Here is a 24,964-nt window from a genome sequence, read left to right on the forward strand (position 1 = left end):
TGCACTTAAATAGAAAAATGTAAAAGACCAAAAAAGAAGGAGAGAGATTTAAATTGAAAACATTTTTCCATCTATAATCTTACGGAGTGCTACCGTTTTTTTAGCATATGATGGACAGTTTTGTTCCAATCAAATATTTAGTTAAATCGTAGTGGTGGTTTTGACAAAATAGCAGCATCTTGGCTAAGACTAAGAGTCATAACTCTGGTTATTGAGATCAATAATATTTAATGTTAGAAGCATAACTGCATAAATTGAATCACAATATACTATTCTAAATCCACACCTGCTACTATACATCTGCAATTCGGTTAAATTCTTATTACAAAAAGTTGCAGATAGTAAAATTTTTATAAGATCTCTCTAACCAGATTTATACTAGCGAAAATCAAAGTGCTGTCCGTAGCAAACGGAAAACAATCGGATACCGTCGGCATCTAGTCATAGCTGGGGGCGTGGCAAGGGCGGAGTCGGCGTGGGGGAAAACACTGCGAACATCGTGTGTATCTGAACGACAAAAATGCACATATTGAGCACTCATTCCTAGAGATACGTAGAAAAAACTGTAGTCTCTTTTAACTTTAATATTCATATACACTAGTCCATATCGATATTTGATTCATTTTACAGCCATAATGTAGATGTATTCATTCAAAAATAGCCAAATTCCGTGACGTTCTGCTTTATAATACAGCAAGTTCTATTTTTAACTGGATTCCGCGATTCAATCGTTTCACAAACAGAGACGGGGTGAATTTATGAATGAAAGTGTAAAAGTTCTGACACAAAACTAAGTTGTTACGTGTCCACACGCTTTTTTAAGTGGGTTTATTTTCGAAACTAGGCTAACGTTACATAGTTTAGCTTCAGGTAGAATGATAAGGCTAATTATTTATGCATGCCACTTTCTGAAACAACCTTACACAGTTTTGATAACGTTAATAATGAACACGATGTTAATATAGCCTGCCTGTGACGAATGCCGACTGCACACATACACATGCTTAGTCTTGGGATTCCACAACTTCCCTTGATCATCCTCACAACTTATTGCTTGTAGCCATTTTGTCATCCTTTCCGGCTCTGTATGTTTATTAGGAAGGATGTAGAACTTCAATTCATAATTTGTTAGTTTATTGGAGGTACAGAAAACGACACAGCAACTCTTCGGCGTGATTGTCCCGTGTATTTCAATTGGCGCCAAGGCAATGTTTTCCCCCACGGGCTAAATTCACATCACGTGACGGGGCGTTCCCAGACCAACCGTCTGCATCTAGATTACTACTTCACGATAATTTCAGGAAATGCTTGTCAAGAGAAAAGGGGCTGTTACAAATCCACCAGTTTTCATTGGCTAAGGAAAGGGGAGCTAACCTTCAACGTTAACCGTTTACTGTCTGACTGAAGCGGTGAGGTCAGGGCAGGGGACGTTGCATGTTCAGTTCGTCCTTACCTGCGAGTTAGAGGATGAACCATGATTCTGCACTATGCTGGACCGGTGGCTTCTCTGATTCGGAGCAGGAGTATAAATGCTGCAGTTTCCAGGTTATATCATGCGGACAAAGTGGCAAGAGTGGGCTCGCAGCCCGATTCACAGTCCCCGGTCTTTCAGGTAGGCCGCGAAGTGAAGCCTCGGACTGAAGCTCTTGCAGCCATCCGGCAGTGGGGTTCATCTGCTTCGGCAGCCGTGCGTGTCGTGTCCTTGTGCACTGACTGTTACATGCACAACAACCGTTAAAATATATACCTTATCTTAGTTTTAATGCCTGTGTCAGTATTTAAAGAGGCGTGAAATAGCTCAAATATAATACGCATACATTAGAGGAGGAAACTTGTTTGCACCCTGCACTAACCGGTCACTGATACTTTAGACGTCAAGGCAAAATATGGCTGATAGACCGTTTTTGAAACTGTCAGTTTCATTTTGATATCAATAAGATATGACCACTATAAGGGTTTAATACAAATTACTCTTTTATACAACGTTACGTTTAGTTTTTTGCTCTTTATCAAATATCTTGATTAGATTATTAGTTTCGCTGATCTATATAATGTTCTCTATTATAGATCAGTGATTAGCATTAAAAAAGAGCACATCTTAATATTTCATATACGTTTGTGTGAGAGAAAATCTGAATCTTTAAAATAAACATGACTACTTTTTACAATAAGAAGCAAAAGTTTCATTTAAAAAAATATACCTCTCTTGTTAGGCACTCCTGCTTTTTGCCAATAGCGAATTTGAAAAAAAAAAAAACATATTTCACCTGCTATGAGTTTGCCAAGGTCACACAGGCTTAGCGAAGGAAATTGTTACTGTTCTTGGTAGATGAGTATATATATATGTGTGTGTGTGTTTGTTTTTTTTATCAACCCCATAAACGGAGTCTGGTGAGGTTTGAATAATATTTAGGACTTTAGTCAGGGGCTAGTTGTTTATATAATAAACTCTGTGTAGTGGCGATCGTACCACAAAAAAAAAAGGGAGGGAATTTGAAGTCGTCTCCAACGCGTAATGGTGCAAGAAATCAGGTCTCCCATGGCACTCGATTAACACTTTATTTAATGAAGAATTATAATTACTTACAAACACTGCTGCTTGCATTACTGATGTCAATTGAGCTCATACGTATGCAACATTAAACATGGTGCTAATAGCTGAACATGACCAAACCACACCTGCACGGTTGAAAAACTATGTGGCTTCTCCTGATCGTAATTCCCCCCCACTGGTTCACCTGTGTCTTACTCTTATAGCCTCCACAACTAGCATAATGCCATGCCTATGCCCCCTAGTGTGCAGGTGGAAGAACGTCACCCCCATGCAACTTACCACCAACAAAAAACATAACACATCAAAATTGGCTACAACACTCTGAATATGGTTATTGACCTTCCAGAAATCTTTCATATTGTAGGAAAACTATGAGCGGATGCAAGCACTGGTGAAGGAATTGAAGGACAGAGCAGAAAAGATCAAACTTGGTGAGCCAGTTCAATTTAATTTGATTCTCCTAAACAAAGTGAATGAATTTTACATAAGGGTGGCAGCATTAGCACATTTCCTGACACTACACAATATTGTCACTTTCAAAGGAGGTGGAGAAAAAGCAAGAAACCTACACACATCCAGAGGAAAGCTCCTGCCTCGGGAACGCATTGACAGACTGTTGGACCCTGGGTAATTTTTATTTAAAAAAAAAAAACAATTAAAATGTTGTGATTGAAATGTTGCTGTCCATTCACACTGAACTTTTTTTCTTTGTGTGAATGCAGGTCTCCATTTCTTGAGTTCTCCCAGTTTGCTGGCTATCAGTTATATGGTAGTGAGGAGGTTCCTGCTGGAGGAATAATCACTGGTATTGGTCGGGTGTCAGGGTGAGCAGCATACAATACAATCAATATGTAGCCTATGCATTGTTACATCTGTTAATAACCTACAGATGTTTATAGTTCATAACACCATGTCTGTGCACCTCACAGGGTGGAATGTATTATAGTTGCGAATGATGCTACTGTCAAAGGTGGAACCTATTATCCGGTCACTGTGAAGAAGCACTTGCGCGCCCAAGAGATTGGACAGCAAAACCATCTACCATGCATATATCTGGGTGAGCTCTCCCAGAGGGTTCATATTCTGTGTAAAATAACATTTTCCTACTAATACTTATATTTAATATTTTATCTCTGATCTGTTTTTCTCTAGTGGATTCTGGAGGAGCCAATTTACCCAGACAGGCGGATGTGTTCCCAGACAGAGATCACTTTGGACGCATCTTCTTCAACCAGGCTCGCCTTTCCTCAGAGGGAATTGCACAGGTCTTTTTGTTTCCATATACGCCAGTGGTTCCTAACCAGGGGTGTGACATCGTATATCTTAATATTACTTAGAAAAAAAATTAATTGCACTAAAAACACAAAAAGTCAAGATGTAATGATGTTTAAAGGGATACTCCACCCCAAAATGATTTTTTTTTGTCATTAATCACTTACCCCCATGTTGTTCCAAACCTGTAAAAGCTTTGTTCCTCTTCAGAACACAATTTAAGATATTTTGGATGTAAACTGCGAGGCTTGAGACTGTCCTATAGACGGCCAAGTAAATAACAGTGGCAAGGTCCAGAAAAGCATCATCAGAATAATCCATCTACCATCAGTGCTTCAACTGTAATGTCATGAAGCAAAAAGAATACTTTTTGTATGTGAATAAAACAAAATTAACTACTTTATTCAACAATTTCTTTGTCAACAGTCTCCTCTGTGTCTCTCCATATCACCGTGCTGCGTATGCTCTTCTGCATCAGCCGCGCCACAAGGATGCGCTGTTTCTACGTATATAAAAAAGTATTCTCTACGTTTTTACAAAAAGCATTCTTGTCACTTCATACATTTCTGGACCTTGACACTGTTATTTACTTGGCAGTCAATGGGACAGTCACAAGCCTCCTGGTTTTAATAAAAAATATCTTAAATTGTGTTCCGAAGAGGAACTAAGCTTTTACGGGTTTGGAACAACTAGGGTTATGACGGAATCATATTTTCATGTTGCGATCATTTGCAAATCCTTTTATCATTGTATACGATATTGATACGATATAGGGCAAGTCTCAAGCCTCCAGGTTTTCATCCAAAATATCTTAAATTGTGTTCCGAAGACGAACTGAGTTTTTACGGGTTTGGAACGACATGGGGGTAAGTGATTAATGACTAAATTTTCATTTTGGGGTTGAGTAACCCTTAAAGTATTTGGCGCTGTGATGAACACCCATAGCAACAAATCTGATTGGCTGTTTAAATTATTTAAATACGTTTTAGAAAGTAGTGCAGCTGCTTTATTTATGGGGTTTCCAGGGTAACGGCTGCATTTTCTGCAGTTTAGCGCCATCTGCTGTCAGACAGTGAATGTGCTTTCATTCAGCGTTGTCTCTCACGTATTCCCCCATGTGCTTCTCATGCGTTCTTGTTTACATCAGAGCGCACACTTTCAAGCAGCATACAGCGATGTTGTGCATTTTGACCAGTTGATGGGAAATGTATTCTTAATGCATCCCAAATTCTGAATAATTTTATTATTCAAGGTATTTAAAAGTGCCCACGATAACAATATTATGCATATTCATTACCGTGATATCACATTACCGACCAGTACTTTTATAATAGAACATACAGAATCAGTATTTTGAATCTTCCAGAATCTTAGCTAGTTTAATTTAACAACACTCCCAGTTTCTTTTAATTAAAAAAAACTACCGTATTTTCCGGCTTATAACAGGCACTTTTCTTCATAGTTTGGCTGGTCCTGCGACTTATAGTCAGGTGCGACCTATTTATCAAAATTAATTTGACATGAACCAAGAGAAATGATTACCGTCTACAGCCGTGAGAGGGCGCTCTATGCTGCTTGGTGTTTCTGTAGTCTACACTGAAAATAGAGCGCACTCTCGCGGCTGGAGACAGTAATGTTTTCTCTTGGTTCTAAATAAATGCGACTTATAGTCCAGTGCGACTTATATATGTTTTTTTCCTTATCATGACGTATTTTTGGACTGGTGCGGCTTATACTCAGGTGTGACTTATAGTCCGAAAAATACGGTATTCTGAAAATCAGTGTCTTCATCAGTTCAGCTTAATTATGTTGGAAAAACAAAGTTTGAGAACCATTAATAAAAGCCATCAATGACTATATATATGTAAATTAATATAAATAATGTTTGGTAATTGACATGACATATGGCATTGCTGATTCATCATAGTGGATCAACTGTACCTGATATGTTTCAGATTGCTGTTGTGATGGGCTCCTGTACAGCAGGAGGCGCCTATGTGCCTGCAATGGCTGATGAGAGCATCATAGTACGCAAACAAGGGACCATTTTTCTGGGTGGTCCACCATTGGTATGTGTTAATGTCCTAAGGGGGATGTTTTGTCACTGCTTAAGTTCATCAATGGTAAATGTCCCACTCTGTATTCAACAGGTAAAAGCTGCTACAGGAGAAGAGGTGTCCGCTGAAGACCTGGGAGGTGCAGACCTTCACTGCAGGTTAGAGAAACACCTGTATGTTCACATAAATGCTTGTTTTGAGCTTGATGGTACTAATGTACTTTTCAACGTTTGTCTCCTCTCAGAAAGTCGGGTGTAACTGATCATTATGCCCTGGATGATAATCACGCCCTTCATCTTGCACGCAAAGCTGTACGAAGCCTAAACTACAAGAAGAATCTTGATGTGAGGACACAACTGCTCTTGTCTTCACAGAGATGCTTCATGACTTGATGCTGATCTTCTTGAACTTTTCCACTGCTCATTAGGTCACTGTTGAAGCTCCCGAGGCTCCTCTGTTTCCTGCCGATGAGCTTTATGGTATTGTGGGGGACAACCTCAAACGCAACTTCGACATTCGAGAGGTAATGGCCACAGTTTGTTTACTGGAATACAAGCCTATTGAAATGTTGGCTCAACCGACAGAAGTAATTATCAATTTCAGGTTATCGCTCGTATTGTTGATGGCAGTAAGTTTGATGAATTCAAGGCCTTCTATGGAGACACACTCATCACAGGTGGATGTTTTTCAATAAACATCTTTTTGCATTTGAATTTCAAAAAAGATTTCTTACATTTGTTGTTCTGGCTTTCTTCGTTTGGTTTCAAGGTTTCGCACGGATATTTGGTTATCCTGTGGGAATTATTGGTAATAATGGTGTGCTGTTTTCAGAATCTGCAAAGAAGGTGAGCATCTCCTGGTCATTGTTCAGACCTTTAATGCTTTAAGTTCATCAGTCAACTTCCAGTGCAGTGTGAAGAAATATCGAAAATGTAAATGTAGAACAAAATTGAATATAATATATAATATATTTTACTACAATAACTTAACCTAAAGTTACAATCTACTTTCTATGACAGTGTCTTAGTGGCATATTAAAAAATAAGAAAACCTAAAGTTGTAATATTTTGAGAAAGTCGAATTTAAGAGAATAAAGTCAACTTTAATTTCAACTTTATTATGAAAATATCTCGTCTTTATTCTCATCATTTTGACTGTATTCTCAAAATATTAATTATCATATTGCTACAACTTTATTCTTGTAATTTTGGCTCAGATAATACACATAAAAATGAAAATTCATAATCTACTCTTAAACCACAATTATAGGTTGGTAGCACCTTCCATGAAGCTTTTCCATGCAGTGAAAGTGTATACTTTTAAATGATTGTTAAAATCTCTTTTGTTAAAATTCTTTTTTAATGTATTTTATAGGGAACTCATTTCATTGAGCTTTGCTGTCAGAGAAACATTCCACTGCTCTTTCTTCAAAATATTACAGGTCAGTATGTATGCTTGATCTGAATATATATATTTAGTGTTAGAATACAATGCTGATACTGATTGAGTCTGCACTAAATCATTCATGTGTGACTAGTGAAATTGTTGCTGCCATTTACATCTTTATGTGGCGGTCTCTTTTTTTTATCAGGCTTCATGGTTGGCAGGGAGTATGAGGCTGGAGGTATAGCTAAAGATGGAGCTAAAATGGTGACTGCTGTGGCCTGTGCCAATGTGCCTAAGATTACTGTCATCATTGGAGGATCGTATGGTGCGGGGAACTATGGCATGTGCGGCAGAGCATATAGGTAAGCTTTATTATAAATTTATTTGAACTTAGCTACTCAAAGGTACAATAGTAAAAACTTGCTCGAGGTTTTAAATTGACTAAACAACAAGTAATAAATGATCTCATTCAAAAATCTGTGTGTGCACCTCACAGCCCCAGGTTCCTGTACATGTGGCCTAATTCCCGGATCTCTGTGATGGGAGGAGAGCAGGCAGCCACAGTGCTGGCCACCATAACTAAGGATCAAAAAGCCAGGGAAGGAAAAGAGGTACGAACTGAAAAAAAAAAATTTTTTTTTACTGTATTTATTAATCTTTTCTAGAGCTTGGGAAATAAAAAAATTTTCAGCTAACTTGTAACATTTATGGTTAATTTACAGTTTACTGCAGAGCAGGAAGCTGCAATGAAAGAGCCAATTATCAAACGCTTTGAGGAGGAGGGAAACCCATATTATTCCAGTGCCAGGTACCTAGTTCAAAATGCCCGTGATATGTGGATTTTTATTTTATTTTGCTTTAATGTGTAATACACTGCTGTTTTCACATTTTGGGCTCAGTAAGATTTTTGTAATGTTTCTGAAAGAAGTCTCTAATCCTCGCTAATATTTGTATTTTATACAAGGTTTCATCCATGTTATATTCAATTATATTTTAAACTGTTATTTATTCCTGTGATGGCAAAGATGAATTTTCTTAAGTGTCATATAATCCTTTAGAAATCATTCTAATATGCTGATTTACTGGTAAAATATTTCTTACAGTATATTATTAATTAATATTGAAAACCGTTGTGCTGCTTAATATTTTTAAATCGAGATTTTTTTTAATTTTTTTTTTTTTTACAACTACTTCCCTCCCAGTGTAATGTCTAATTTTCACTTCTTTTGGATTTCTACTTCTACTACTCAGATTGTGGGATGATGGGATCATTGACCCTGCAGACACTCGACTGGTCCTAGGCTTGAGTCTGAGTGCTGTTCTCAACGCTCCCACACAGAAAACAAACTTCGGCGTCTTCAGAATGTAAATCTGGTTGTGTAAAGAGTAGAATTTTTTTATTAAATCAGTTTACTATGTCTTTTGAAGTAGATGCTAACTTTATACACTTGTTTTGTCTTTGTATGTTTGAAAACAACAGTAAAATGTGTCAAACCAGTCAGTGAGTGTTATGTAAACAAGACAGTAAATCATCACAAAATGTTGTTTGGTGTAAGAACATAAATGTAAACATCTGAAGTTTTCATCATTGTAAGCATACCTCTAGAGTTTTTTTAAACAAACCATGGTACTTTAACAAATGAATATGTGCTTATATGAATGCACTACTCAAGTACCAAGAACACGTTTTAATTTCCAAATTTCAATTGGTCACTGTTACACTTAAGAGCTTCATCACATTCCTCATGTGGGACAAACTTTTTGTTTCCATGATTCAATCCACACTGTCAATAATTCAAAGGTATTGTTCATTTAGTTTCTTCAAACTAAATTTGAACTAAACCATATCATTTATTCGGCCATTTTCATTTTAGTTTAGGTTTTAGTATTTCATATGGATTTTTGTTCTTTAATGTTTCTGTTTTGCTTTTTCATTCGTTACGGTTTTTGTAATTTTGTACTTCAACTTGTTTAATTTCAATTAGCTGGCAGGGTAACATTTGTCATCTGTGTAATATTACTGTTTTATTTCAGCTTTATTTAATTAACTTTGAATATATTTTAGTCATCAACAGTGGATGAGACTTACATATTAAACAATAGAAATTAGGAGAACGTTTATTTAAGAAAACGAAACCATGATCTACTTTGGTTACTCATCATGTGAGTTTATAAAAAAGGCATGGCAGATGGAGATCATCTCATGATTGTACACTAACTTTGTGAACAGAGACAAAGTGATCATATCCAGACAGTATGAGAAACCGTAGGTGTGTTGTATTTAATACATTTACCTGAAGAGAAAAGAAAGGGGAAAAAGGTAAGAACTCGGTTTTAAGTGTCTTACTGTATCTGAGGAGTAATATAGTTGAAATATAACTTACAGAAATATCATTAGCCTGTAGGCTGCTCTCTGTGTGCTCAAACTCTGAAACAAACAATATTCACGTGAATGACGCTCAAATGATCAGTGAATGGAAAATAATATAATAGTTTCACTCACCGGTGTCTGCAACCGCTTCAAATTTCTCAGCATCGTCTGATGTGCCTTTTTCTATTCTCAGCCTTTTAACTTAAATAAAATGTGAATGTTAAGACATTACCATATTAAAGACTGACAGCGTTGCATAAAGATGCTTGTGTTTTTAACTTACTGTTGTAACTGTGAATAGAGACGGTGAAAATCTTCATGTTGTCCGGGAAGCGGATAATAAACTCTTGTGGAAACATGCCAGTTGAAATCCAGAAAGTCTCTGTTTTTCTATAGAAATTAATAGATAAATACATCAGTTACAGCAAAACACATTTGTTAAGTGTTTTGACAACATTAGCTAGGTTAGCTAGGTCTTCTTCCAGCGTTTAGCAATCTACAGACCCGTCGATGATGTTCTCCGGTGGGTGATTCTCATCGCTCGATGTAGCCAGCACGACCTGTGCTCCGTATGAACTTAAAGCAGCGTCCAGCATTGTGGATGTTAGATATTTACATGTAGAAATGTGATGAGGGAGGAATTTTCACGCAGAGGAAACCTGAGTTGCTAAGCAACAGGTAAACCCGATGTGTCGCAGCCGATTCATTTCCTCGAATCGGTTCATTTGGACAGTTTGTTTCAAAGAACCGGTTCTTAATACTCAATATTAAAAAAATGTTTTAATGACGCATCGTTGTTTGCTTCGTGTTCATCGCATTATCTCCTGTTATCCCTTACCCGGTCATATACGATATGCATGTCTGTTTATTAATGGCATGTATCCTAGCTAGTGTATTGCGGCCGTGATTAACGAAGTTCCGAAAAATTAAGTAATTTAGAAATGTACTATCGCATTGATTTACATTTTACTGAAGTTTTTGCACATTGTATATGATATTAATGAAAACCAATTGTTTCGTGTTTATACGTTACTATGACGTAATAAAACACTTATACAGTACATTTTATTTACAGTATATTTTATTTGTTAACGGTTCTCGGTAGTAGGCCTAATCGAACTTATGAAACTATATATATACATTTAGCAGACGCTTTCATCCAAAGCGACTTACAAATGAAGACAATGGAAGCAATCAAAATCAACAAAAAAAACAATAATATACAAGTACTGTAACAAGTCTCAGTTAGCTTAACGCAGTACACATAGCAAAGGCTTTTAAAATAATATAAATCAAAAGAAAACAGATGGAATAGAAAAATAATAGAGCAAGCTAGTGTTAGAGGTCTTTTTTTGCTTTTGTTAATTGTATAATAAATTAAAAGAAAACAGATAGAATACAAAAAGATTAGAAAGCTAGGTTATTTAATTAAAGTTGATTAATTTTGAGTACAAATACTGGGTACCTCTAGTTTAGAACATGCAACAACAATTATGGGAAAGACTACTGACTTGACAGTTGTACAGAAGACAATCATCAACACCCTCCACAAGGAAGGTAAGCCACAGAAGGTCATTGCTGAAAGGGCTGGCTTTTCACAGAGTGCTGTATCAAAATATATTAATAGAAAGTTGACTAGAAGGAAAAGGTGTGGTAGGAAGATGTGCACAAGCAACAGGGATGACCACAGCCTAGGGAAGATTGTCAGGAAAAGCAGATTCAAGAACTAGGGAGAGTTTCACAAGGAGTGGACTAAAGCCGAAGTCAGCGCATCAAGAGTCACCACACTCAAACGTCTTCAGGAAAAGGGCTACAGCTGTCACATTCCTAGAACCAAGCCACTCCTGAACCAGAAAAAAAAAACATCAGAAGCATTTCCCCTGGGGTAAGGAGAAAAAGAAGTGGACTGTTGCTCAGTGGTCCAAAGTCCTCTTTCCAGATGAAAGTAAATTTAACATTTCATTTGGAAATCAAGGTCTGGAGTTTGGTGGAAGACTGGAGAGGCACGTAATCCAAAGTCCAGTGTGAAGTTTCTGAAGTCAGTGATGATTTGGGGTGCCGTGATGTCTGCTGGTGTTGGTCTATTGTGTTTTATTCAGTCCAAAGTCAATGCAGCCATCTACCAGGAGATTCTGGAGCAGTTTATGCTTTCATCTGCTGACAAGCTTTAAGGAGATGCTGATTTCATTTTATAGCAGGACTTTAGCACCTTCCCACAGTGCCAAAACCACATGATATTACTGTGCATGACTGGCCAGCCAACATGCCTTACCTGAACCTCACAGAGAATCTATGGGGTATTGTGAAGAGGAAGATAAGTAACATCTGACAAACAGAGGAGCTGAAGGTCGCTATCAAAGCAACCCGGGCTTCAATTACACCTCAGCAGTGCCACAGGCTGATAGCCTCCATGCAATGCCACATTGAAGCGGTAATTTGTACAAAAGGATCCCCAACCAAGTATTCAGTGCATAATTAAACCTGCTCTGGAGATCTCGAACATGTTTCTGTTGTTTCATGATTCTGTTTTTTAAATCTTTTTTTGATTGGTCTTTGAGAAAATATTCAAAATCTTTTGAGATATTGATTTTTTTTCCCTAAGCTGTAAGTCTTAAATTAAATTACAAAAATTTGTTGAGATGCACCTGTATATATATATATATATATATATATCGTTCACACCGTTTCAGATACATTTGTTGAAAAGATTCGAATCAAAAGAACAAATCATTCAGGAATCGAGCATGGCATTCGCTAGTGTCGCATGATTTGAGCGTCATCAGCAGCTGGCGTACATTGGTGCGCACGTTGCACTTGAGAAATAATACCGTTTTAAATATAAAATCCCCATGGCAAATGGTGCCGAAGAAATCGTATTTCGTCGTGGGACGGATCAAGTGAGTATTGAACCATTAAAGAGAGCCAAAGATGTTAGATTTAACTACGCTAGCTACGTTAGTAACGTTATTTTAGATTTGAGTAACGTTACGTTAAATATAACATGTTGTTGCTCGTTAGCTAGCATATGTTGGCTGCACATTAAAAGTTCAACATGTCTAGTTTGTGATTATTTTGCTTTGTGGTTTTGGTTTTAAAATCAGTTGGAGTAACTGACGTCTGAGAAATATGTAGTATAAATCATTCAGCAGAGTTCAGGGGTCAGTGATCTCTTCCCTCTCTTCAGAGCGATGATTCTGACATTTGGGACGATACAGCTTTGATTAAAGCATATGATAAAGCGGTTGCGTCGTTCAAGGTAATAATGATTTTTAAAAGATGCGACAGTTGATACATTAGTTTATTTTGCTTCTACAGTAACCTCTCCTCTTTCTTTACTCACAAGAATGCACTGAAAGGAGAGGGCAATGTGACGCCACACAAAAAAGAAAACCCCGGGAAGAAGAGGAAAAACAACAAAAAGAGTAAAAGCAGAAAAAGATGTAACGCAGCACCTGATAAAGAGGTAAACATTAATGGTTTCAGTACTTGAGTTGATTTGGACTATCCAAATAAAACTGGCCTATGCAGATGAACTGAAATGTGTTTTATAGTGGCAAGTCGGGGACTCCTGTTACGCATTCTGGTCTGAAGATGGAAGCTTGTATGCTGCTACAATTTCCTCAATCGATCAGGAGAAGGGCACCTGTGTGGTCTTTTATACTGGTTATTGTAATGAGGAAGAGCAGAACCTCAGTGACCTTCTGACAGAGGCTTCAGATTTGGATGAAGACACTGAGAAAACGGCAGATGTATGTAGAATGTGACACTGGTTTTAATTAGTCCTTTGAGGGGGTTAAGGAATAGTTCACAAACACAAATGACAATTTTCTGAAATTACCAACCTGCATGCCATCCTACATGTAGATAATTTTGTTTCTTCGTTGGAAGAGAATTTGAGAAATGTACTATTATATCACTTGCTCACCAGTGGATCCTCTGCAGTGAATGGGTGCCATCAGAATGAGAGTCCAAACAACTGATAAAAATATCAATAATCTACACGACCCCAGTCCATCAATTAACATCTTGTTAAGTGAAAAGCTGCATGTTTGTAAGAAACTAATTAATCAGTTAGGTGTTTTAACTTCAAACTTTCATCTCTGGCCAAAAACATAATCCATGGTACTGGTTCTCCCAGTGAAAAAGAAGAAAAGAGAAAACAGAAATCTCCCGTTCCTCTATTACTGTAGTCTACCAACATAATTGTTTAGAATTGTTTTTGCTTGTTCTGTGCATAGTTCTCTCCTGATATAGGTGACCTATTTTTTTCACTGTAGTTATTACAAGCATACAGCTTTTCACGTAACAAGATGTTATAGATTATAGATGTTGTGGATTATTGTGGTGTTTTAATCACCAATTTAGACTCTCATTTTGACGGCACCCAGAGGATCCATTGATGAGCAAGTAATGTTTATTTCTCCAAATCCGTTTTGATAAAGAAGCATATAGAATCTACATCTTGGATGTCCTGGAGGTGAGCAAATCAGCAAATTCTCATTTTTGGGTGAACTATTTCTTTAATAATGCAGTTGTATAACATTGTTGTTCATTTGTCTAATTGCAGGTCAGAGAGACTGAGTCTTCAACAGAGGAGAGCGACCGATCTTTCACTCCGCAGCAGTCTGGCCATCAGAAGCACAAACCTAAAGGCAGATCTCCCATGGGGCCTCCATCATGGGTTCCTGGTTTTCAACCTGGACCCCCACCAGGACCTCACTTCCAAAAAGTGAATATTTAACATCTCTGAGGCACTGTCTTTTCTTGTTTTGAAATGCAGTATTTAACATTGCAAATCGATTTGCTAGCTTGTCAGATATGTTTTTGTATTGCACCACACAAAATAATAAGACGATGTTCTTTCCAGATGGATGGCAGACGATCAGAAGGTCCTGGAGCTTTCTTCCCTGGATGGCCTCCAATGATTCCACCCGGTCCTCCAGTAAGAAGCAGCTGGAAATTTTCTTACATAAAAAGTGATCTAGTAAAGGCATTTACAAACATCGCTTTAATGGGGCAAATTAACTAAAATATGAATTATTGTTGGCCCAGATGATCCCACCACCTCCACCAATGAGTCCAGACTCTTTAGAGGATGATGAGGCTTTGGGCAGTATGCTTATTTCCTGGTACATGAGTGGCTATCACACGGGATACTATTTGGTACAGTTTTACTATTTGTTACCTCTTGTCATTCACAAGTGTTGTCTTCTGCACCTGCTTTGTTGGTTTTAAACTTAAACTCTCGTCTCATTCACAGGGTTTAAAACAAGGTCGTAGAGAGACTGCGGCATCTAAGAAATCACATCGGAAATAAAGACCCAGCGGTTGGTTTTTATTAACCTTAGAATTTTTACAAATTACTTTGACTTGTTCGAATTTCTGATTTAGGTTCACTATTACTTTTTTCCATTTAGAGTGGAATATGAATTTGATTCTGCAGCAGGCTTGATTCCGATTTCTATTTTGTATTGTTTGTAAATAAATAAAAGTAATTGTGCTTTTTTTTCCAAAGTGTATTTGTGTGTGTGTGTGTGTGTGTGTGTATTTGTATTAACATTTAATTTTATTACAAATCATTTTGGGATCATGATCAAGCATTACAAAATTACATTTCATTCCGATTTCATTAGCATTAATTTGCTGAATGTCATTGATGTGGATAAAGTCAAAAAGATTTCAAGGTCAAAGTATTAGGGCTTTATTATTTCAATCTGCCCATTTAAATTGTAATTGGGTGAAATGTTGTATTTTAAATGTGCTAACTTGTTCTATAAGTGGCTGGTACATGCTTTAGATGACTTGACATTATTAAATTAAGATAAAGAATTAAAAATAAAGCTATTTCTTCTTTTAAAGAAACAGGGTTCACAATGTTTCACACCTGTGTAAATGAGGAAACCTTCTTTTAAAAAATGTGATTTATAGACCAGGGAATGTCATGTAAATTAAAACACTTAACACACTGGGCATTTGTACAAGGAATATACAACACTGGGGGACTTGTGTAAGTTGGCATCTCATTTAACAAACTCTTCTCCTTGCCATATCTGGTATGGGTTTTAGTTTTTAATGGTTTACCTTGTGTGAAATCCATCTTAGAGGACTGATGATCTCCTTATCAATTGATTAATACTTGTGCAAAGTTATAGCTGGCGATTGCCACATGTGAAGCTGGACCAAAGTTGTATCTGGTGCAGTGTCTGGTAACCTTGGCATGAGCATCCTGAGACACAAACAGGAAAGAAAATTCAGAAAGATTAGCATAGCTGTGCAATCAATCTTCTTGTTTGTCCATACTGATACAGAGAAACTATATACATCAGTACATAAAACTGATTTTTCTTCATATAATGCAGCGGATTTCTTCCATTATGCTCCAAAAAGTTCTTCATGGTATCTCTTCTCAACCTGCCAATAAAAACATGATCATGGCTGAGTTCATATAAGGGCATGAGAATTAAAACACTGTATGGAAATGCAATTTGAGAGCTCGCCTTCAACCTGCCCAGATATTCTCCAGCTTCTGTGATGGTCATACTTGTTTTACTTGTCTGGATATTTGTTAAGTGCAAGCAACATCTTGCTAAAGATAAATATTTAACTATTGACATCTGCGCCATAATTTTTCACTTAAATAATGTTCCTTATTAAAATCTCTTTCATTGCCATCGAACTTCCTTCCTTTTTTTTCTTCTTTTTTCCCCTTTCCTGCCAGATGAATTATCATTCTTTTTCCCCTCAGTTGTAATATCATCTAAAAAGTCAAGATAACATCAATACTTCATACTGACTGCAATTATTTGTTAAACCATTGAGGACACCATCTGAAAAATTTAAAATGATCACAGTAGCAATATATTTGATAACAAAACATAACATAATACTACATTAAGAAATTAGATTTTCTTGTTTTTTATATACATAAAAATAAAAAAAAACATTGGCCTCTCAAGTTAAATAATCACATATGTTTAATGTTAAACACAAGGTGGCAGCATTTGGTGTGATATTGTCACTTAAATGGATAGTTCACCCAAAAATCTAAATTATGTCATTAATAACTTGCCCTCATGTCATTCCAAACCCGTGAGACCTCCGTTCATCTTCGGAACACAGTTTAAGATATTTTAAATTTAGTCCGAGAGCTCTCAGTCCCTCCATTGAAACTTTGTGTACAGTATACTGTCCATGTCCAGAAAGGTAAGAAAAACATCATCAAAGTAGTCCATGTGACATCAGAGGGTCAGTCTGAACCGAATTGATTCTTTTGGTGATTGATTCTGAACTGATTCTGTGCTAATTTTATGAGCCCAGGTAAACCGAAGGCTTGAATCAATGGTAATCATCGCCAATGACGCCATTACGTCGAGCGCAAAAGAGCCGTGAACCGTTTTCTTCAACCGGTTTATTGAATCGACCTGTCTGAAAGAACTACTGGTGATCCGAAAACCGATGCAACCGGTTCTTGACTCGTGAACGAGTCATTCATCTTCAGTTCTCTCTTCACAGCAGTTTAGTCAGTGTACTTTTTCTTAAAAAAGTTAACAGCTTAAGTCATTTGTGGATTAATGCGTATTGGAGACGCGAGCCGTTTAAAACGATTCAGTTCGATTTGGTGAACTGGTTCAAAAAGATCCGGTTACATCGAATGATTCGTTCACGAACCGGATATCAAAAACTGCTTTGTTTTGAACTCTCTCACAACAGACACGGAAGAGAAGACAATGCTGAATAAAGTCGTAGTTTTTGCTATTTTTTGACCAAAATGTATTTTCGATGCTTCAATATATTCTAACTGACCCTCTGATGTCACATGGACTACTTTGATGATGTTTTTCTTACCTTTCTGGACATGGACAGTATACCGTACACACAGCTTCAATGGAGGGACTGAGAGCTCTCGGAGTAAATCTAAAATATCTTAAAGGCTGTGTTGCAGGGTACATTTTTTTATGAATTTGTGCAATTTGCTTGTTGTTAATAAACATTTAAACTGTTATCCATTGTATTTTATGTTGTTGGGTATCACAAAACGGAATATAATACGAAAAAGTAGGTACTATCTTACAGCGGTCTCCTTTCCCCCACAATGCATTGCATCACGTCACGTTGGGGAGAGAATTTACCAAAGCCTGCCTTGAGAGCATTGAGAGTCACTAGAGAGACGAGTAGTAGATGAGAGTATTCAGATAGCGCAGATTATAGATAAATAGATAAATACATAGATATATATAGATAGACAGACTAGATATATAGATAGATAGACAGACAGATAGATAGATTGATATCGACCAACAGCGAACAAAACGCACTCGCTTCCCTACAGCACAAGCTTTCCAACACAGTTTCCATGGGACAGCACCCACACAAGCACCTACCAAACACAGCGACAGACACGCGGCTACGTTTGCAACAACATTTTCACCGGAGGAAGAGATAAACGCTTAGAAACGCTCATATAGCTAGCATGATGCCTTCTATTTCTAGATGACAAAGACAAAGTTTACCAGTTCTACGACACTATGACAAAGGTTACCGAACTAACGTCATGATCACTGCCACTAGATATAAAGAAAATGTTCATTTTTCACTCTGTGCTATTCCAGACAGTAAAAAATATATGTGTCGTTATTGTGCACTGCTGCTCGTAGACTAGCTCCAGTGCTCATTGCTGCAAAGCTAAATGATAGCAACTAACCAGGACACTTCACCAACTCTCCACTCATTCTCCTTGGACCATGCATTTAATTAGCTTGGACGGACATCAGTTCTTGGCAATTCCTCATTTGCCCTCTCACGTCTGGCAGGTTCGAAATTACATGGCTGCGGGCCATCATACATGTTGGCTCTTGCAACCTCTTCCTCATCCCAGTCAGTCGCTATAGTTCTGATGCTGCGTTCCAGGCTGTTTTTTGAGCTCATAATCACTATTTCATACCACGACTAACGACTTTGTACCGTTCCAGGCAAGTTACGGCAAACTTTCTGAGCGCAAGAATTGTAGCTAGATTATTTATTTTATTGCAACGTTGCATTGACCTAAAATCGTTTTTTCAACGTGTACCACTTGCATAAACACTGCATCCGTATGCAGTATTATTCGTAGGGGATGCCATCGTTGTTTCGCGTGCTGTGTGACCTCAGAACTCAGAAGAGTTCATGGGTGGGAAGTCACGGGTTTGACTGCCATTCCAGTGAACTTTCACGGGTTTAAGGTTGGAAAAACAAGGGTTACAGGTTGCCTGGAACGCGGCATCATACTAGGCTGAGGCTACCTTTCCTCGACTTCTCCCCAACGTAACGTCATCACCGAGTTGCGTAAAAAAAACGTTAATACCAAAAACGTAAAAAACTGGTCTTTAAGACCATTTTTGAGACATTTAAAAAATGATATACATATCTTGAGTGATTTATGTACCCATTAATCGAAAGTGGTCGTTAACCTGCAACATGGCCTTTAAACTGTTTTCCGAAGATAAACGGAGGTCTCACGGGTTTGGAACGACATCAGGGTGAGTTATTAATGACATAATTTTTATTTTTGGGTGAACTATCCCTTTAACTATTTTATTTATAAAGAGAGAGAAAGAGAGAGAGAGAGTACGCCTTATAACAAAGAAGATGAAGAATTATAAAGGAGAATTATAAAGTTTGAAAAGACAAAAAATGCTGAAATACTAAAGATTGACTAAAGATTTAAAGATTTGAAGATTTTAACAAACTTCCAAGTATTTTCAATTGAAAATTGTTGTAGGCTATTTAACCAAATTGGGAATCTTTTCAGGCCTTCACTAAATTAGTTTTTAGCTAGATACTTGAGTAAAATTCAGACACAATCTATACATTTACTAAAGTGTAATTTCTTAGTACTTGTTACATCTGTGGTCACCAAACTCTGCCAAACTGCCACTACTCAAACTCTGTTTTATCCAGTCCCCAGTTTAGATAAGTCGCATCAGTCCAAAAATACGTCATGACGAGGAAAAAAACATCTCAAGTCGCACTGGACTAGAAGTCCCATTTATTTAGAACCAAGAGAAAACATTACCGTCTACAGCCGCGAGAGGGCTGTTTCTCTTGGTTCATGTCAAATTCATTTTCATAAATAAGTCGCACCTGACTATAAGTCGCTGGACCAGACAAACAATGAAAAAAAGTGTGACTTATAGTCCGGTAATATCCCCACTCATTTAGTAAGAGGTCAAGGTTACAATTGTCTGGCCTGCAGTAGGCTACGTGTTTTTGTCGATATACTCATCCGCCAACTAGTGATGGGAAGTTCGGTTCTTTTCTGCGAACCGGTTCTTTCGGACGGTTCGATTCAATAAACCGGTTGAAAAAAATGTTTCACCGGTTCTTTACGCGCGACGTAATGACGTCATTGGCGATGACGTAATGGCGTCAAGTCTATCAAACATTCAAATATATAAAGTCAGTAATCATAACTTTAGTCAGTTAAAAACCTCATAATCATGAAAGGTTTACAATTAATACAGTAACAGCAATAATGTGCATATGAGGATTTAAGTCTTGTGTGTCAGTCGGCTTAACGCTGAATCACGCATGCGCAGTATCATCAGCTCCTCGGTTCTCAAATCGGACGCGTCCAAAAGAAACGGTTCTCAGTTCAGTGTACTGATGATTCGAAAACCGATGTAACCGGTTCTTGACTCAAGAACGAGAACCGCTCTAACCGGCACGTGCTGTAGTCAGTATCATCAACTGCTACTCGTGCTCATGTTCTGTTTACTACAAACTCAATTTGTGAATGTGTCATCGTTAACTATAAATACAATACAGATATTTCATAAATCATCCCTTATTCCTATTAAACATAGAGTCCTTGGAGTCTTAATTATTTTCCAACTTCCCTGAAAACCCCTTTGGCCTATATAATCTAACATAATCTACAATTTAACAAAATATACAGATTAGATACATTAATCTTTAAAAAAGAAAAAAAAAAGAAAAAAAAAAAGCAAAATAAAATATAGTTATTTTATCACACTTTCCCATGTTTATCAAAATACCTGAAAAATTACAGGCATGCGAAGTATGATCAGTTCATCGGTTCATCTCAAGAAACGGTTTTCGGTTCAGTGTACTGGTGACCCGAAACCCGATGCAACCGATTCTTGACTCGAGAACGAGAATCAGCTAATCGGTTTTCAAATCGGACGCGTCCGACAGAAACGATTCTCGGTTCAGTGTACTGGTGATCCGAAAACCGATGCAACCGGTTCTTGACTCGAGAACGAGAACCGCTCCAGCAGTGGGCGTGTTCGTTCGTTATCTGGCTCTGCTCGGTGTTCATCTTCAGTTCTCTCTTCACAGCAGTTCAGTCAGTGTACTGTTTGAGTAAATTAATTACTCCGGGATATTGGTTTGTTTTAACTCAGAGGGAGTGTCTGTCACATTAAAAAAGTTAAAATCTTAAGTCTTTTGTGGATTAATGCGTATTGGAGATGTGAATCGTTTCAAACGATTCATTTCGATTTGGTGAACTTGTTCAACCGGTTCACTATGAAGAAGTCGACATCACTACCGCCAACAGAGGACGCTGTTTTACTTGGCTCATCATCTCGGAAAGTAACTCCGAGCTCATCTGCTCTGAGAATTCAATCGCACGCTTTGTTGATGCGAGATTAAAGTGGTGAGAGCAGTAGAGTAGTGTTACTGTATCCGTTCTGCTGTTGTAGTTTTGTAAGAGAGGAGAGAGGTCACTTGATTTACATGAACGTGACTGTGACAGCGTGGAGCGTCTCCAAACCAAACTGCTGCTTGGTCTCAGGTCTGTGAGAATAAACAGCGTTTTTCGGGAGTGAGGGGTCAAGTTAAAAGTCGCAAATGTTTTGTCGAAATCAGACAGCGAGAGCGACAGTCGCTCGGGGCTCCGCGCTGGAGATGGAGATCCGCCGTGGAAAGTTCAGACAAAGTGTTTTCATGGAAACCCCGCAGGTAAGTGAAGCCCCGGTCATCACACTGTCCAGAGGCTCAGCTGGACTCTAGGAAATCTGTTAAGTCTACTCTGTTTTACACTATTAATGGTATTTATTTTGGGGTGTTATATCAAATCACGTTTTTTCTAATTTGTATTTATTTATTTATTTATATTGAGGATAGTATACGAAAAACGACGTGCAGTGTACGAAGACGTAATCTGTTGATTAACGTACATACAAACAGAATAAATGACATAAGGGTTGAATGACGTGATGCTTTGTATTGTCCGGATTTCTGGCTTATGAGGCTTTAAGTCAAAAGTGTCTAGGTGGTGTAACTGTCCTGGGAGTGTAAAAAATAAAGAAAGTTGAAATCTTGGCATAAGCAGTTTGGCACAGTCTTCTATAGTTATTTCTATATGAAAAAAAAAACCGTACAGTACAAATTCCAGATGATAAGTCTTGCACAATGCAACATACAGGGAGTTATTTTGTACATTTTGAATGGCCCTTATGACTTGATCCAGACTGAGTGTCAAGTTTGTTGAATTAAAAAATAAATTAATTCTAAATAATAAAGTTATTTCTTTATATATATATATATATATATATATATATATATATATATTTCGAAAAGGCATAAGAATGCAATAATATTAAATAATTTAGTATGTAATAAATAATTTTACGTAATCGAAGTAGTCTGATTATATTACCTGAAATGTGTAATGTAATTGATTGTTATGAACTTAAATTTTTGCGATGTAATTTGGAATCGGTAATGAACTACAATTTGTAAGTAATCACATCTTATCCAGCACTGCCTATGCTTTCTACCGTGAAAATATGTTAACTTAAAACAATTGATATATCTTTTATATGAATTAACTACTTGATGGTTACAGCACTTGACATCTTTAAGTCATTAAAACAAAATTTTCTTCAAAATCGGTCTAAATGTTTTATTTATTTATTTTTTAATGTGTGAAACAAACATGAACAGAAAGACTGAATTTCCAAAAGCTTTGCACAGATGTTTCAGTATATATTTCTCCTTTCTTATAATTTCTGACATGCTTATTTGTTATTGTCCTCAAGTAAACATGATCTTATCAAACACTGCAGTTGATCCCTTGCATTCTTTTAAGGGGAAAGGGCTTCATGGCATCTGTATATTATTATCCCAGAGTAGGTTGAGTTAAAAGAGAACTCTGTCTAACCCCTAATTATTTTTATACGTAGCCTGCTGTGGTAAGATGGAAAGAAGCATGGTTGGTTCCGAGTGTGCCTGTTGGATGTGTAGAGTCCCAGTGGCAGCTCTAAATTCTTCATTCTGCTGTGGTGACAATATATTCAACTTTCAGGGATCTTAAATCATGTGCAGATCGTATCCTAAATGTACAGGAAAAATCACATGCACTGTGTCACAGCTTTTGGTTTTTGTTTATAGCAATGGTTCTCAACTAGTTTTCTCACCAGAGGACCTCAGCTTGTGGATGGCCTAAAGATGACTTAAAATGCTAAAAACAATAAAATAAACTAAAAAATATATAAAATCAAGATATTTAATATTTTATTCAGTGAACACCTGTTATTTCCTTTTTAAAAAAAAAAGTCTAGGAAAACCAAGAAAAAAAATATTTTTAATCCTAAACTCCCAAAACCTCTCTAATCCTTAGATGAAATTATTTGTATTTTATTTTCATTCAATTAATAAGTTTTCATTAAATATTCAAGTTTTTTTTTCTTGAACTGTTGTAATCTGAGTTTGCATCTCTATCGCTGATAAGATTTGAAAGTGACGTGACATTCAGCCAAGTATGGTGACCCATACTCAGAATTTGTGCTCTGCATTTAACCCATCCGAAATGCACACACACAGAGCAGTGAACACACACACACACTGTGAGCACACATCCGGAGCAGTGGGCAGCCATTTATGCTGCGGCGCCCGGGGAGCAGTTGGGGGTTCGATGCCTTGCTCAAGGGCACCTAAGTCATGGGATTGAAGGTGGAGAGAGAACTGTACATGCACTCCCCCCACCCACAATTCCTGCCGGCCCGAGACTCGAACTCACAACCTTTCGATTGGGAGTCCGACTCTCTAACCATTAGGCCAGACTTCCCAGGGCCCACTAGCCCATATCAGTATCATTTAGGCACTAAATGTACTTTCTAATTCAGCCCTTCATTCAAGATGCATGTGACTTCACTCAAGTCATTGTGTGCTTTGATCAAAAGCCATAAAGACGCCCCAGTTCCCCACTGACATCATATTACCCCCCTTTAGACTGAATGAGATGTATTCTGCTGTTTGATGTCTTCATCATGGCTGCTGATTGGAAATCAATATGGCTTGATGAGAATCTTTTTAATGAGATTTTCCTACCTTTGCTCGCACATGCAGTGACCTGATTGAACTTTACAATATCTTGCCCCAGTTTGTGTGTGAAACAGGCTGTGTGTGAAGGCTCAGGTGAAGCAATTAGCGAGCAGAAAGAAGGAATATTGCTGGCTCAGTTAAGTAGACTTAAAAGCATTAATGGAAAACTTGGCTCACAAATCTTGAGTAATTACTTTATTTAATCCAGATGGTAAAACTTTGCTGTGCACTTTTTTTTTTAATTGCAACTGCTGCAAATTGCTACATTTTATTTGGGTTATGCTCTGTCATGCCAGTTGCCATTGAAATCACACTGTCGTTTTTAGATTTGCTTAGTTTGCATTCTTTTGGTTTGCTTACAACATGGTCCATTAAAACCACAGTGTTTGCCTGCTGAGGACTCTGCCACATATAGATTTCCTTGAAGGAAGTTAAAAGTGATGTAGGTTACACACCACCAGACACACCCTTCCACCCACAGCGCCTGCTTCTTTCCTAACGGAGTTCTGCTTAATTCACTCTGTACTGGATTCTCCAAAAGGATTGCTCAATAGTATTGATGCTGCTAAGAAAAAATTTACCTCATACCTAAAGCATTGCTTTCCTTAGACATGTATTATGTACATTTTCCTGCAGCAGGCAAATTTGCTTGTTTGCACAGTCTGACTTGCTGTTTTTTCCAGACTGATTCTGTATTTTTTTTTATGGTGATGTTTTCTACATTGATGGGCTGTCCTGTGTATTTGCTTTGAGCACTTGACCATATACTCTGACACTTCCTTGTGGGGAAGGAAGAATATTTATTGTAGACATACAGCAACATTCAGAAGTTTAGGGTCAGTACAACTTTTATTTTTTGAATTAAACAGACACTTTCATTCAGCAAGGACACATTAAAAGTGCATCACAGAAACCTGAAAAATCTCAAAAAAAAGAAAAGAATCCTGAAAAAAATTCTGCTAGAATCATTGAATCTCTCTACATGACACAATTAAT

At 37.4% G+C, this 24,964-nt stretch overlaps 4 protein-coding genes across 8 annotated transcripts in view; 3 read left to right on the forward strand and 1 right to left on the reverse strand.

Moving 5' to 3' along the window:
• The first annotated feature begins 1,361 nt into the window (after positions 1-1,361).
• Positions 1,362-8,767, forward strand: LOC132141059 (methylcrotonoyl-CoA carboxylase beta chain, mitochondrial-like). The gene is made up of 17 exons (XM_059550225.1): positions 1,362-1,612; positions 2,919-2,985; positions 3,097-3,181; positions 3,277-3,378; positions 3,484-3,611; positions 3,707-3,819; positions 5,782-5,895; positions 5,977-6,041; positions 6,128-6,227; positions 6,311-6,406; positions 6,487-6,559; positions 6,652-6,728; positions 7,258-7,324; positions 7,475-7,631; positions 7,766-7,880; positions 7,992-8,077; positions 8,521-8,767. Exons 1-17 carry the CDS (start codon positions 1,475-1,477, stop codon positions 8,636-8,638), a joined length of 1,701 nt encoding a protein of 566 aa, XP_059406208.1. The 5' UTR covers positions 1,362-1,474; the 3' UTR covers positions 8,639-8,767.
• Positions 8,768-9,275: 508 nt separating this feature from the next.
• Positions 9,276-10,542, reverse strand: LOC132140363 (intraflagellar transport protein 25 homolog). The gene is made up of 5 exons (XM_059549150.1): positions 10,145-10,542; positions 9,924-10,030; positions 9,773-9,841; positions 9,654-9,697; positions 9,276-9,563 (listed from the first exon to the last, which is right to left on the reverse strand). The coding sequence occupies exons 1-5, from the start codon at positions 10,234-10,236 to the stop codon at positions 9,471-9,473; spliced, it is 405 nt and encodes a 134-aa protein (XP_059405133.1). The 5' UTR covers positions 10,237-10,542; the 3' UTR covers positions 9,276-9,470.
• Positions 10,543-12,378: 1,836 nt separating this feature from the next.
• On the forward strand, positions 12,379-15,154 carry smn1 (survival of motor neuron 1, telomeric). Of its 3 annotated transcripts, XM_059550228.1 has the most exons (9): positions 12,379-12,537; positions 12,825-12,896; positions 12,984-13,103; positions 13,192-13,389; positions 14,208-14,369; positions 14,508-14,582; positions 14,693-14,803; positions 14,901-14,967; positions 15,058-15,154. In XM_059550228.1, the coding sequence occupies exons 1-8, from the start codon at positions 12,490-12,492 to the stop codon at positions 14,955-14,957; spliced, it is 843 nt and encodes a 280-aa protein (XP_059406211.1). In that variant the 5' UTR covers positions 12,379-12,489; the 3' UTR covers positions 14,958-14,967; positions 15,058-15,154. The 3 variants fall into 3 exon arrangements, with proteins under 3 accessions (XP_059406211.1, XP_059406209.1, XP_059406212.1); XM_059550226.1 differs by having other exon boundaries at positions 14,901-15,154; XM_059550229.1 differs by lacking the exon at positions 12,825-12,896 and having other exon boundaries at positions 12,387-12,537; positions 14,901-15,154.
• A 6,033-nt stretch (positions 15,155-21,187) lies between these two features.
• Positions 21,188-24,964, forward strand: part of rtkna (rhotekin a) — a 72,696-nt gene continuing 68,919 nt past the window's right edge. The window contains exons 1-2 of one of the 3 annotated variants that reach the window (XM_059550232.1): positions 21,196-21,434; positions 21,509-21,601. In XM_059550232.1, the coding sequence (XP_059406215.1) occupies positions 21,548-21,601 (54 nt within the window). In that variant the 5' untranslated portion in view covers positions 21,196-21,434; positions 21,509-21,547. Of the gene's footprint in view, positions 21,602-24,964 lie in introns of all 3 variants that reach the window. The other 2 variants (XM_059550234.1, XM_059550230.1) reach the window with 2 other exon arrangements.

Source organism: Carassius carassius, chromosome 5 (genome assembly GCF_963082965.1).
Source record: "Carassius carassius chromosome 5, fCarCar2.1, whole genome shotgun sequence".
NCBI classification, from domain to species: Eukaryota; Metazoa; Chordata; class Actinopteri; order Cypriniformes; family Cyprinidae; genus Carassius; species Carassius carassius.